This window comes from Alosa sapidissima, chromosome 23 (genome assembly GCF_018492685.1).
Source record: "Alosa sapidissima isolate fAloSap1 chromosome 23, fAloSap1.pri, whole genome shotgun sequence".
NCBI classification, from domain to species: domain Eukaryota; kingdom Metazoa; phylum Chordata; class Actinopteri; order Clupeiformes; family Clupeidae; genus Alosa; species Alosa sapidissima.
In genome coordinates, this window is record NC_055979.1 from 6,040,752 (window position 1) to 6,056,466 (window position 15,715).

The 15,715-nt window shown below is 44.8% G+C and overlaps 1 protein-coding gene across 1 annotated transcript; it reads right to left on the reverse strand.

The window, feature by feature from the left end:
- Positions 1 to 5,760: 5,760 nt before the first annotated feature.
- On the reverse strand, positions 5,761 to 15,515 carry slitrk6 (SLIT and NTRK-like family, member 6). Its single transcript, XM_042081389.1, has 2 exons — positions 15,053 to 15,515; positions 5,761 to 9,198 (listed from the first exon to the last, which is right to left on the reverse strand). Exon 2 carries the CDS (start codon positions 9,179 to 9,181, stop codon positions 6,674 to 6,676), a length of 2,508 nt encoding a protein of 835 aa, XP_041937323.1. The 5' UTR covers positions 9,182 to 9,198; positions 15,053 to 15,515; the 3' UTR covers positions 5,761 to 6,673.
- Positions 15,516 to 15,715: the final 200 nt, after the last annotated feature.

A 15,715-nucleotide genomic window follows, 5' to 3' on the forward strand; every position in this document is an offset into this window, starting at 1 on the left:
CTTTCTCCCTGTCACACACACAAATTCTCTCTCTGTTTTTTTTATCTCTCTCTCTCTCTCTCTCTCTCTCTCTCTCTCTCTCTTTGTCCATCTCTCTTCCTGTCTTTCTCTATCTCTCCCTCTCTTTTGCTCTTTTCCTCCCTGAGGCATTAAACTGAGCATGGGCTTGTTTGGCTCCAGTGAGCTGTGTGCCTGTGAGGCACTGCAGCCCGGTAATGCAGTCATGCTGCACTTCCTTATCAGCACTCGCACTGCTCTCCCAAACAACCGCACAGGTCAGTGGAGGAAATGAAATAAATAAAATAAAATACAACAAAATAATAAATCAAAAAGAGAGTCATGGGAGAGAGTGCATGCACATGTGTGTGAGCGTGTGAGTGTGCATGTGTAGGTGTAGGCGGTGTGTGTGTGTGTGTGTGTGTGTGTGTGTGTGTGTATGTGTGTGTGTGTGTTTGTGTCTCTGTGTGTGTTTGTGTCACTGTGTTTGTGTGTGTGCATGTGCTTATGAGTAGCAATCTGTGTGGTCCTAACATTTTGGGAATGAGGCTAGATTAGTATGGACCATTTCTAAACAAGCCAACTGACACGAGGAGTTGCACCCCACCCTCTCCCCCTTTGCACCCCCCTCCCCCAGTCAGCCACTGAAGGCAGGGAAGGTAACACTTGTCTGGCCTGTGTTTACATTAGCTCCAGGCAGTGGGAGAGACGACATCAATTAAGACTGTGGTACTCTAGAGCGCATTTGGACGGCACAGGGGTAGGACAGCCAGCTTCGCCTCTTTTTTTCGTACTTGCTTTCTCTTCCTGTCTGTCTCTCTCAAGAGGGAAACTGTGAAGAGTTGCATTCTCACTTTGGTATGGAGGGAAGGAGAGTGGGGGGAGAGGGGAAAAAAATGACTTAATTGTTTTGACTTTGCACGTCGGAGGGATACAGCAGGGACACATCAGCTCCGAGCTGCACGCGTTCCAAGAGCACATCCCGACGAAGGAGGCCGAAGACTCCACACAAGCGGCAGCTAACTTGCTAATACTTCACGGGAGGCCTGGGTGTCAGGTTTTAGCTGCTGACAAAACTTCAGAGTAACTGGGATTTAACATTTCTGAATAAAAAAAAGTATCAACTGTCTGAGAGGACGTTGTGTTTAAATTCTGAGAACATACCAGGGGGTGATGAATTCGCAGATAACCTTTAGGCGAGACGTGCAGCTGACTGTCTCTGAAAGCCGAGGACGAGCCTCAGTGCTGATCGCATGATAAAAGAATGCTTTTCAATTAACGCTAAAGGTCAAAAAGTTCCTCTCCATGAAAGAAGCACCTAGAGCCTCATTCCAAAAATAATAGATGCCACAAAGGATTGGCAGCAGTGAAGAATAAACACCCATCTGTCATTCAACATAACATTTTAATACAGAAAAAAAATAAGACCAATTGAGATTGACAATGTCATGACACATAGACAAGAAATGCATGATAGCAGAATGACAGAATAGCAACTTGAAACAAGTTTTAATAACATGCAACAAGTTTTAGAGCATAAAAGGACTCCTAATTGAGGCACAAGAGTGTCTGTGGGAGTAGCCCGAGGAGAGGGCCGACAGTTCAAGGCGCCTGATTAGCAGCGGAACAGACCAACATGCTCTCGGCCCTCTCTCCTTTTTTAGAGTCCACAATACGGCCATAGATTCAGAGGATGCCCAAATGCTGCCCAGCCTGGTTGGCACACCATCTTTTTGAAGACAAAAAACACACCACTGACTGAAGAGAGAGAGAGAGAGAAAAAAAGATACATTGCATGCTGGCTTGGCGTGACTTTGATCAATGGACGAAAGGGGAATTGGCAGAGAAAGTGGCATGACGGGCAAGGCCATAAAACATTCAGTGACATCATCAACGACAAGAAAGGAATCTTTTGCCGGCCTATTTTCTGATGCAAGCGCGTGCACAGCTTTTGAGTCGCGTAGAATGAAAAGTGTAATTATGCGGGCCATTATGCTCTGCTTGTATTATTACAGAACACTCGAGTCTATTTTACTCCTGAACGGCAGGATCGATCAAGCGTACGCTAAGACATAGATTCCAACCCCCCCCCCCGCCTCACTAATCCGTGCCTTGCATTGTGTCCCAGCACATAAGTACACTATAGAGTTTAGTCACAGTTGAAGTCATGGTTGTCTTTTGAGTTACAGGACACATGAAATCCTGCTAGTTTTTCATGGGTTTGTGTCATTGCTTCCTGTCTTGCGTCTAATAACCAGGCTATGTCATGGACTATTGTGATGCACGTACAGTACGTGAAAATTCACACACCTCTTTAAGTACCCAAAATATTTGGTGCACCTTAAGAGTCACACCACCTATATTATCCAATCAAAACTGACATTTACGGATTGACAGTGTTCCCACTAAACTGGTCTGTTACCAGATTCTTAAATTATGTTAAACCCTTTGAAGTGCATACCGATCGGCATGTATGGTAGCAAAGAAACAACACAAGGATTGTTTTTCCCTTGTTGAGACATTTGCACACCTACTGTGAAGTTTTGCTTTGAAGGTAGGCAACACTGAAACCACCACAAGCAAATCCGAAGCCCTTTTGGCATACCACACGCTCTCATTACAAAGATCATGACAAATTTATGCAACTTCCTTGTGGCAGAGGTTGTAATGTGAATGTGTTCTGCAAAACACTTTAGGTGGCCACCCCACAGTAGTTTACTGTTAAAGCACCTAATAAAATGAACAACATGTGGATTAGACACAATCAATAATTGAAGCAGTTGAAAGACCCCCTGGATGTGAAATGAGAGCAGTCATCCAGAAAAAAAGATACATTTTTGGTCCTATTGACGCAGAGATGAAACACAATCACCGGAGCTTCAATGTTTTTGTCAATTGTATGACCTCGAGACAGAACAGGCAATGAATTATGAAGGATGTCTCCCACACTTGCTTTGCTAATTACTGTAACATCTTTTCCGAGTACAGTAGCACAAGAAGGCAAAACCACAGTCCCAACACTATCCTCAACACAACCGCACTATTAAACTATTATATGTCCACAGATCTTGACCACAGAAATAATATTAGGATAACAGCTCCTTTATAGGCCTCTTTTATGCGTTTAAAGGGATTTTCATTAACCACAGAGAAAGTGCTATTTTGGTCTAGCACACTGGATCTTGTGATACTGTTAACAGAGTAAACCAAGTGTCCCCCAAAGTTAGAATCTCTCCATAGAAGTTTGTAGTTTTTTGACTAATTAATTAATCTTTCAGCATGTGAAACAATGGAGACCTATCTGGACATCAATGGAAACCTATCTGGACATCAATGAAGACCTATCTGGACATAAATGAAGACCTATCTGGACATAAATGAAGACCTATCTGGACCTAAATGGAGACCTATCTGGACCTAAATGGAGACCTATCTGCAAAAGCCAGCTTGGGCTCTGGTCATCCTTCAGTGTTCTGTGCCTTAAACACCAGCCAAAAACAGAGGGACCTCTCTGATCTGGGATTTAAGATGATCTGCAAAAGTACAATTTCACAGCAACATGTGCTTACCAGCTTACAAAGTTGAAAGCACAAGGGACAGAGAGATAGATAGATAGAGAGAGAGAGAGAGAGAGATGTTTTGCAGGGCAGCATGTTAGTAGCGATAATGTTAGCAGTAGACCATGTTATGCAGAAGCACATGCAATTCACCAGCATACAGCCAAAGTGGCTACATGCTGTGCTATCAGTTAAACACTTTCCAAAGAGCATCAGCTATAGCTATCTACTAGTAGAATACATCTATAAATTAAGATGGATGATAATCTACCATTATTATACATTCAAAAAGAAAACTGCATAGCTGTATATAGTTGTATAAGCACATAACAGAAAATATATTGTGATGACTATCCACTGTCCTCTATAAATCTTTTATGTTCATATGCTTACAATTTGAAACAGTATTTGTGTTCCAGAAGTTGCAGCCAGGATTGTGTTGAAAAAAGCCTGTAATCATGAAATCTATCAAAGCCAGGTGATAGTTACTATTTTTAAGACAAGAAAAACATTCCAAATCTATTATCAGCGCAGTCCGCCGCTAAATAAATTACAGAACCTTCTTTGACATCTCATCTCCGAATGAAATAAAACAAAACCCAGAACCTTTACACTTCCACAGTGCATGACTTCACAAACTGTGGAGCATTAGTCAAATTAGTGTCAAATATCTCAAATTCCCCACTAATGACCTAAATAACAGACAAAAAAAGTTTCCCCTCAACCCGCTTTCCTTGTTTGGATACAGGATCTTGAGGCACTGCAGCAGAACTTGAAGAGACGGATCCACAAATTTGACCGTTGTGCGCTGAGGAGAGTGGGCGAGACAAAGAAGAACAGAAAGAGTCCTGCAACTCTTTCCGTAATATGGAATCACTGAATCTTGGTGCGTTGTAGCATAATATCTGAAGTACAAACTGAAGTGCTCTGTAGCCCTTGGCTCTTATTTTCATACAGAAATACCCCTGATAAGTATTTCAAAGATGTGCATTCTGAGCTTTGTCCTTCTCCATGCTAAAATATTAAGCAGATACTGTCATTTACACACTGCAAATTAGGAAAGCATTTCCTGAAAGTGAACATTGTTTTGCACTTTGCTTCGCTTGTGTCACACGGCACGTCAGAATGGATTTCTCGACAATTCTAGACATCCATTTCCCACTCCTCTCGGGTAGGTGGGTGGAGGGTGTCAGATGCTAACCCCTGCTAGCCCTTTATTTAAACCTTTATTTTAACCTCTGCACAGGCGACCATGAAGTTCAGTTCAAAACACATCAATTATTCCTGCTCAAAGCATGGTGGTGGAGGACCCAGCAGCCACTTAAGTGATGGGGAGGATAAGAATACTGTGAAGTGGAAGGGGAGGAATTATCTTAGCACTCATTGTTGAGTGGTAATTAAGAATGCCAGCGGTAAAAAGCGGAGCGCGGCTGGGGTGGAGCGGAAGGGGAGGAGGTGGTGTTGCTGGGGTGGAGGGGTGGCTGATGGTTGGATGGTGGTTCGCATGACTGTATCCAGAGGTGCTTGACATGCCATTCTCTTGCTCTGGCAAGCTGTCAGGGTCCAACATGTGATGCTGACACGCAGGACTTATATACCTTCTTCATGACATGACACAAAATGAGTGTGAATATCCATCTGGTAATGATATAATGTGGCAACTGAAGACAAGATGCTTTCTAGGGTTTGAAGAGTGCTATATAGAGTGCTATATATGTCCCCAGCTTACTGTAATCATATCTCACAGACTCACACCTACCATAATCACTTACAGACAGTAAAAGGTGTGTCACACTCAATATAGTAAATCTTTATTTACAGTTTCTCAAGAATTCATCTGTACCACGTTAAAGGCACACAAACATATAAATGTGATTGTATATACAAGTATGTACAGAATAAATAGTTTTAAAATCTACACTGGTACAAAATAAAGCTATGGTGCTCTTACATGTGAAGAGTTCAGATGCAAAACCCTCTAAATCCGTCTGACCACATTTCTTTTAAATGAGCATTTAAAATCCGGTTCCTATAGGTTTTTGCATAGAAATCGATATTTCAGACCAGGAAGAGAGTGTTATTTGATGTGTTTTGAAGTTAAATTATTTGATTAACGTATACTATGTGAGGAGAGCATTCACTCACCATCTTTATCTCATTTTTGACGTAGGTGGCATTTAGAGGCTTTTGCATCTGAACCCTTCATGTACAGTACAACATTTTCAAGGCTGAATATACTTGGCTTTTGCAAACCAAATAATGATGTGAAAATACATCCTGGATAGGACCCATGCTGTGAGAAAACTGTCAGATAGCTTTGTATATGCAAAATCATCATAATAAGCATTATCAATACAAACCAGTAATGATCCTTCAAAGGTATTTTTCAAAAGGAAAACTGATATATTTTCTTTAAAAGGACATTTGATTGTCATGCACTGTCTTCAAAATGACATTTCTGAGAGTTGCAATGTTCTTATCATAATTACACAGAGCTGTTAGGGGGAAAAAATCTGAATCTTTTTATAAAATAAGTGTCTTTCTTTCAGCCGTTACTGAAAAATAAATAGACTCTGCAGACCAACCACTAAGTATAAAAGCAACAGAAAAACCATGAGGACAATGCAACTTGTTCATGAATAAGCCAAATGAATGAGCTCAGCAATGAGGTTTTACACATCTGCATGACGGTTGGAATTCTATAAACTATGTGGCACGTGGCACATGCGCATTATGGCTAAACGTTAAAAAAAAACTTGTAAAGAGGTGCCCAGGAAGAGTGCATGGAAAACTGGACCCTTGCCATAAGTAGAATGTGATGACACCATGTATCTACTTGCTGGGCTAACACAGACAGGTATTAGGGCTAAGTGTCCCTTGGGAGCAGTGCACTCTCTGAAGGAGAAGAACAACAATAAATTAAACATTGTGTCTGCCCTGTGTGGCTCAGCATAAGTTGCCAAGCTGAAAACAAAATGTCAAGAACTTTCAGGTAGTACAGTTTTACCGCAGAATAATTTAGAGAAGGCACTTGGAGTGTTAAACATGAAACCAAGAAATTAGATTTTTTTCTCTATATATTTTACACATTTCCTTGACTTATTTTCTTTGTCATTACCTCACTTGAAAGCTGTTTGGTGCTCCAGTACTTCCAAGTAGTCGGGCTCCGTGTGAAGGTTTGCTTTGAGTTCAAAGTACTCGTTTTTAGTCTGCTCCACCATGACCTTCCTGGGCCGGGTGTACATGAGCGTCTCCATGAGCTTGAGCTCCTTGTGGTGCCCGGGGACCTGCATGTCCAGCCCTGGCTGCAGCTGGGAGATGTTCTTCCTGAGGTACTCCGTGATGCTCAGCTGCTGCAGCTCCCGCTCCCTCTCCAGGACGTTCTTGTACAGAGCGCTCGTGTCCCCCAGGGTCACGAACTCGGTCGGGTACTCCGTCACGGCCTTGAACTTGAGGTGGGGCGGCCCCCCACCGCCGCTCAGCGGCGAGTGGCTCTCCTTGTCCAGGATGCTGTGGCACAGGTGGTGCTTGGCGTCGTCCTGGTCGTACTCGTGCTCTGACTCGTAGTCCTTGTGCTGGGCGCAGTAGGTGGGGTTGCGGCACACCTGGATGACGGGGCTGTGCGAGGTCTCGTCGTACATGCCGGTGCTGTGGCGCGGGGCGGCCACGTGGTGCGTGGTCTTCTGGCCGTACATGCTGTAGTGGAGGTGGATGGGGCTGCTCTCGCGCGGCTGCTCCTCCGCCTGCTTCTTCTTGGTCCGCCGGCGGCGCCGGTGCAGCACAAACACGGCCACGCCGGCCGCACAGAAGATGACCGTCAAGAAGAGGACGAGGAGGCTCAGGATCAACACCGACAGGGGAACGGTGTCCATCAGGGAGTTGAAGAACCCCTGAGCTTGGCCGTTTGGTGCAATGGTTGTCTGGATGCTGTCTGTATCCGTAGGCAAGGAGTAGTAAGTGACCAGGCCCGGGCACAAGACCTCGGTCCTTAGGGTCCTAAGATCGGCCTTGGCCGCCTTCTTGGGCGTTTGGCACAGGATGGTGCCTATGATCGTATCCTTGTCCAGTTTCTCGACCCATTGCTTGAGGCTGACTAAGTCACAGCTGCAGTCCCATGGGTTGTCCTCGAGGTAAATCTGCTCGAGGGCATCAAGTTGGTCGAGCACATTGCTCACAGACAGGTGCATGAACAGATTCTTCCGAAGGTTTAGTTTCGTAAGGGGAACATTCCGGAAGATCTGTGCAGGAAGTGTGCTTAACTGGTTGTTATTTATGGACAGCAGTTTCAGATTTGGCAGTGGATTGAACGTGCCTGGTTGAATGTCTTTAATCATATTATATTCCAAATAAAGGTACTCAAGGTTGTGGAGGCCAACAAACATAGTTGGGGTCAGTTTCTCTATTCTGTTGCCATTCAGATATAATTTCTTTAAATTACTCAAACTCAGGAATGTCTCATTCTCAACGTAATCAATTTGGTTGTTTGCCAAGTTTAGCAGTTCTAGGCTATCATATGTAACAAAGTCATACTTCAAGAGCCTTTGTATCATGTTTCCAGTCAGAACAAGTTTGGTGGGGCTTTGTTGAAGTACTCCAAGATCAGATATCCTTTGGATGCCTCTGTCTTGACAGTGGATTAAAAACCCCGCGATGGGATGATTGTGACAGGAACACTGGGGGATGCAAGACATCTCGGGAACTTGAGCTGGTGTTGGAATCTTTGCGTCATCTTTGGCCTCGGGTATTTGGGCTACTTTAGACGATGGTGTCACCACCATATCAAGGGACTTGGATGGCTCTTCAAGGTTGATGTCCGCGTGAGACGGGCACAGCACGTCGCGTTTCACTTTCGTCAAAATGTTCCCCCGGAGGTGGAGCGGGTTACTGCACACCACTTCGCCAATGGACGACTGCGAGCGCATGTTCTCGATCCAGATCTTCAGGTAGAGGATCTCGCAGTCGCACACCCAGTCGTTGTCCTCCAGCAGCAGCTCCATGATGCGTCCGATGTGCTCCAGGAAGCCGACGTAGGGCAGCGTCTGCAAGCGGTTGCCGCGGAGATCCAAGTGGGTCAGGGGCACGAAGCGGAAGATGTTGGCGGGAAGGAACTCGATGGCGTTGTCGTTGAGGATCAGGACTTTGAGGCGGACGAGCTTGCTGAAGGCCCCTGGCTCCACCACTTGGATGGAGTTTGTGTCCGCCTGGAGGTACTCCAAATTCACCAGGCCCTGAAATGTGTCCTCCCGCAGCATGACCAGGAAATTGCTGTTGATGTGCAGTTTCTTCAGGGAGCCCAGGGCGGCGAACACTCCTGGCTCCAGCTCCTGAATGCTATTGCCGCCCAGGTGCAATGTGATCGCATTGTTGAAGTTGTCCATGTCCTCGGCCTGCAACTCCACTAGGTCGTTTCTGTACAGATTCAAATGGAAAGGCAAAGTGGATGGCACTTTGATTTGCGATATCCTGCTAATGTTTCTCTTCTCGCAGTTCATATATAAAACTCCGTCGCGCTCTTCGCAGGAACACAGCGACCCGCAAGATCCACCCGTTGTGGTCACAGAGGCCCCGACGTCTTGAGAACTGGCAAGGACGAAAACTGAGCAGAGAAGCAGAACGCAGGCCAGCATTTTTCTCTCTTATGTGTCTGTGGACAGAAGAAAGACAAGCAGTGTGAGAGAAATAAATGAATTCACTCAATGCTGTAAACAACATTTTCAACAAGGAAAGGACAGTGGATACAAAAAAAGAAACAAACACATTGTATGCTTTATAAAATGTCTGCATCTGGGATGGAATAGCCATAAGACAGTATACAGTACACACTGATAATATTTTTATTGAGTGATAATTATGGGTACCCTTTCAACACACAAAGACACAATGATTCACCACACCCACTCCCTTCTGCCTCTATGTGCTTAAATTAGACTCATTTAATTTCAACTACTGCATATCAAAACAGTGTGGGCAAAATCTAACATTCAGCTCACTCAACCTGCACTGCTGCCGTTGGAATAAGTGACAGAGTTTATAGTCCTTGGAATGCACTGTTGAAAAAGAAGAATGGTTTATACATAAACAAGCACATTTTTGAATGTGCTATAATCTGTTTTTTACTGAAACAAGTGGGTGTCATTTGTTCCGTGCAGTGCTCGTGTTTGTATATTGTATTTTCACTGTTATCATATATAAGAAAAGGTCCTCTAAGGCTCTATTTCTTAATTCTCGGGAACAGGAGACAGTTTGGTGGCAAGGAAGATGTTGCAGCATGGCTTGTTCAGATTGATTTCCCCTCTGAAATCAAACATTGATAGGTCGCGTTCATCATCTGACAGCTGGCGGGATCATACAGTGACAGCTCTGGGCAACGCTTATGTTGAAAGATGACACTTATCAAAGTTCCCTTATTCACTGCTTTCAGCTGAAAACAGCTTCGGTAAATAAAATGAGATGAACAAGGCACATAAAAACACTGACAAACACACACATAGACACACACAGACACACACACACACCATACACACACACACACACACACACACACTCTGTCACACACACACACATACACACACACACACACACACACACACACACACACTCACTCTGTCACACACACGAGTATAATTTCACACGTCCACAGGAAAGAAATGACAAATGAACGGCTACATCTCACTCTAGCTGACAACCGCTGGGAGATAACAAATCCCTCCTCCTATTTTCAGGCCGATGTGTGACTTACAGAGAAGAGTCTCCAGCTCCATCAGAAGCCAGTGGAGCTTGGAATTGCCCTCTCATGCATGCTGGCAAAAGGGCTAACTGATCAACAAGCATTTACTGCGCTAGTAAGTGATCATGGTTTAGCGGAAAGCAGAGAAGAAAGAAGGGATAGAAGAAAGAGGATAGAAGAGGTAAGGAGAGCCAAGAGAGTGTCGCTGAACGTGTGAGCGTTCTTTGACAACGCGTGAAAAGCAGATTAAATTGAAGACGCGACGGTCATGGCCTGGAAGGGTCCGTAATCTAGTATAGTCTACACACTGTGACTCATGGCCATTTCTGCAGCACATCAAATGCCCAGCACACTGAGCTCTATTCAAAACCAGTTACCACTGTTCCACTTCTCTAACCCCTCTTCTCTTCTTCTCTTTCTTTCTATTCTTTTTTGGACACATGAGAAGTGACTGTTAAGCATGTCTAAAATGTCTAAAATGTTAGGGTGCAGCTGACTTGCCCCAGGGGAGACGGTGAGGACATCCATCACAGATGCCTACACCTCTGCATCATTGATACCCCCCCCCCCCCCCCCCCCGTTATCAGTGAGCTGCCGCTGTGACGACAGCACACGTTGACTAATCACAGAGGACAAAAAGCAAAGGAATTTCCCCGTCCGACACTCTAGTTCTGTAGAAGTGACAGCGACACATGATGGATTAGTACTCTTGTTCGTTTTAGCGTGACTTGCTGTCGATATATGTAAGATTGCTGGAATGACAATTAAAATAGCATTATTAACCTTACCCTGTCTGTCAGATAGTCCATCTGTGTGTGTGTGTGTGTGTGTGTGTGTGTGTGTGTGTGTGTGTGTGTGTGTGTGTGTGTGTGTGTGTGTGTGTGTCTGTGCTCACACATAACTTAAAAATGGATTTACTCCAAATGATCAGACAATGTAGAGGCTCCTGCATGATTATCTGAATGAAGACATTAAGTTTCACTTTCTCTTTAATACTGACAATAGAGACAATAGGGTCTGCAGTCACCTAACTGCTCTTGTTTCAACAGTGCGTTTATGAGGATAACGCACTCCCACTTTTACCTACTGTAGAATGCCCACTTTTTGTCACTTTCATAAGAGTTGTGCAGAGCTCTGTGGCTATGCAAATGTGTCTTTTTTTCTCCCCCAAATGAGAGTCACTGCAATAGGGTGCTATTCTGAGCAGCTGATTAGTGAGCTTCGCTCTCTTGAATGAGCATGTAACCTTGCCAAATCACAATATTACGTTGAAGTGAAACAAGCGAATGAACTGGCTGGCAATGAGGTTTTCCTCACAATTACTACGCACGCCACTAAACAACTTTGTCTTGTCATTGGAGTCACCTCAAGAAGGTCAGCCATTGCAAATTAGCCCACCGAAAGAGCGTTATAATTTAATTCGCTTCATGAGGAAGAATATTTCAGGAAACGGTGAAAGGGTTCGACTGACATGACAAGGGACTGCGAGACAAGCAGCTCATATCCCTGGGGGGGGGGGATTTCGAACACTCTCCATTATGCATCATCGAGGTAATCATGGCCAACCATCGCACGCATTTAGCAGACGCAGAGGAGACAATAACAGGCAGACTGTTACATCAGAACCTGTCAGCTGCGAAAACCAGCTCCCACAAAGCCCATGTCCACTCATGCGGACATTATACCGTGCACAGATGATCTCCTATTTAAAGATTTATGCAATGAACCCAGACCCCTAAATGACCCAATGAATACTGACCGTGACCAAAAGAGAAAAGAAAAGACAAAAGAAAAGATGAAATGTAATATATCGAGAATATCGAGAGGGAATATTAAGCGCAGCGCACAGCATCCACCACTGGAGGGGACTTTGGGTTTTCCACTCATCACATGGACGTGCTAATAATAGGCTGACTACAGTGGGCACGGACCTTCTGCGGGGAGGCGACCGGGATTAAGCCGGCGTGCCTTCCTCCGACGCTCCGCTAGACAAATGTGGCGTGATGATTTCACAGGAATTAGCTGTCAGAACTGCCGGATGACATCAAATATGCTGCTGCGCGGGACAGACGTTCTGCAGACAGCAGATGCACCTCTCTTTGCAAATCAATCCCATGAAGCAACTGGGGGTGTGTGTGTGTGTGTGTGGGGGGGGGGGGGGGGCTTTAACCCCCCTCCTCCCCCATCTATCCCGCCATTGAACATCTCTTGTCCCGTCTCCTCTCCTCCTCTAATGTCTTTTTTCACATTTGCCGACTTTGAGAGGCGCAGCACCACCACCACCGTTGCTCCATTCCCAGGCCTAAATAGATGTATTCCCTCAGCACGGGAAGCCTTTTAAAAGGTTGTTTGATAAGGTCTTTGGCTACAGTGTCGCATGTGCTGAAATAAGAGACCTTTAAATAATGAAAGACACATGACTTGTTAAAGCCTTGTCGTACTGTAGAGGCAGCCATTGAGGTAAATTGCACGAGGGGGAGACAAAGTGGCAGGCAGGTTCGACAGGCCCGCCGCCTTCACCTGGAGGCCAGATGATACCATGACGGGCAAATTCAGGCAAGCAATTAATCTGACAAATTGAAATCATGTCTACATCTTTCATTGGCACATCCTTACCTTACCCCATAACAAAACAAACTTTCAAAACAACTATCTGTGGCATTACAACCTATTGTAAATTGCATTCATTTCACACTGACACAGACAATAATGTATTGTGAACCAGAAAAAACAATTATAGTTCATGGTATTGCCTCCATTCACTGCACTTAAAAGAGCTATTTCACAACATTGATCTATGCCAAGAATCCGAGATCATAGATGTGCGGCTTCATGACAAAGGTGAAGATTACAGTCTTCAAGACGTGACTCTGAGAAACTCCTTTGATGTCTGTAATCAGGCTTTCCATGGCCTGGCACGCTCTTGCCCTTGAGAAGCACTCAAAAAAAAGTCAAAGAAGAGAAGAAATCCCACAACAGCAGCAGAGAGTACATCATTATCAAAACCGCCAAACTCAACAGAACACACCTTATGTGTGTTAATCAAAAGAGGCCCTCTTGTGTGCGTGTGTGCGAGTTAAACAAACAACACTGCCTCTCTCTCACTTTCACTCATATTGTGGTCAGAGGCAGGCAAGTAGGCAGGCAGTCTGCAGAAGAAGGTAACCTACAGCAGTCAGCTGATGGTTGTTCTGCGGTGCACCAGGGTGGGGGGTAATGGGGTGGGGGGTGGGGGGGGGGGGGGTAAACTGCAGCCTTGGGGGCTGAGGGTCTAGGGGACAGGGGAGGGGTTGGCAGGCAGCTGGGCTATGCAAAAGCAGACCAAGGGGGCAAAGAGAGAGGGCAAATCAGCGATGCTCAATTATGTCATGCACTAATCGGAGCTCTGCAGATGGCCCCTGCAATGTTCCCTGGCCAATTAGTGTGTGACAATATGCCCCGCGCTGTGGGCAGAAAATGATGTCCTTGCCCTGAGGGGATGCCACTAAACCCACAAGAGTGTGTGCATTCCTTGAGAAGGAGACAGAAGGGAGGGAAAAAGACAAATCCAAATAAAAACACCCTTGGTGGCACTCTCCAGGGAAACTCCATCCCTCTTGTGCATTTACAGAGGAAGGTCACACCACTCCTGTTTAACCCTGAAAACGCCAGGGAGGAAGAGTTGTGCTGAAAATGCCTCTTGGGTAACCCTGAGACTACCTGAGAGCTGTCAAGGCTGACATCATAATGCCCAACATATCCATTATTAAAGCATACAAAACACAATTATGTTAAGCTTGCTTATTACTTTATTTGCAGTAGTTTGTTCTTTTCTTTTTCTGCTATGAAAGTGTGTAGAAGATCTGCTAGAAGCAAATATGTTTACAGTATTTAAGTTACGGTGATGTGCAGTAGTCTTCTTGTGTTTGTTTGTGTGTGTGTGTGTGTGTGTGTGTGTGTGTGTGTGAGAGAGAGAGAGAGTGAGCAAGTGTGTATGTGTGTGTGTGTGTCTGTGTGTGAGAGTGAGTAAGAGAGAGGCAGGGAGATAATGTACACTTGCAGCTTTGCATTTCAGTTTAATAGATTTTGTGAACATACAAGAAAGGCTTAACCCATGAGTACATGATTGCTCACTCAGTCATACATGTATACATTTGAAGCACACCCAAGAGAAATAACGTTTAACAATATCCTCATGCAATTAAGTCATGAAGTTGGGCTTATTCTTGATTAGGACGCAGTCTTTTGTAATTAAGTTAAATCACTCCCTAAGGGCCACTTCATGTCTTCATGTTCAAGTTTTCTTTTTTTTACCTGTACTTGTACTGAAACCATGGCGCAATCATTACTGGCAGGCTAAAATGCACGTTTTACATTCTGTACATTCTCAAACGCAAAACATGCAGTTTAACTTTTGGAGTGCCGATTTTGAGGTAGCCTACTAAATAAGATCATTGAATAAAGTTGAATTGCTCGTAGGTAACGCAATAATGTGAATTTTGTTGAAAATGTTGTTGAAAATTTCCTGACAGACTATCGGCAAGTAGTTGCATGAGAGAGAAACCTTCACACGCGTCAAACTGCGAGCCTTGACATATCCGGCTTTCTGAGACGCATAGGCTATATGGTCATGCTTGGATGAGCTTATTTTAGCCCTTATCGCTAGTTTCGGGGTATTGTTCTAGTCATGTGTAGTATGAGATGCAAGCATAGATACAGGTCCAAATACAGCTGATAAGTAATCATTTCAAGCCCTCGAGGTTGACTGACTTTACTCGTAAGGGGCACTTACCCAATGCGCTGCGCCACAGAGAGTCAGTAGTTAATCCAGAGATTGCTTGGAAGACCACAAACGATATGGTGCATTTCAAAAACCGCATGAACAAGCCAAAATAAAGAAAGTTCTTTGCGGTCCTCCGTCTTCAAAGATAACCATAGCCAGAAATGCCCGCGTGCGCGCTAAGCATCACACAGTAGGAAAAAGTCGCATACATTCTCCTGGTGTCAAACTATCCAAATGTCCTCCTTCCGATCCGAACAATTCACTTATCTTCACCCGAGCTGTGTGCGTTGTGAAAATTTGACCTCACTTATAGTTTATCCCCGTAAGCTCCGGATATTTAGTGCTCCAGTTCAGCATTGATATTCAGAAGCGGTCCTGCGTCTGTCCACTTCCTTTCACTTGACAAGCCGAGAGACTGCCAACAGCTACTAGGTTAGGCAGACGTGGAAACAGAGACTTCTTGGCTTCTGCCTCTGTCCATTAGCCCCTGTCGATGTGCGTGCTCTCGCACCACGGAGCGCTCCCCCTGTGTTCGTCTCGGCTCCTCCTTCCACACACACACAGTGGCTAATTTACCAGGAGTGAAGACACAAACCTATCACACCAAGTAACCGTGTCCCCTAGCTTTCACGCGTTTTTTTTTGTCTTTTAAGCTAATATTCATTATTTTGA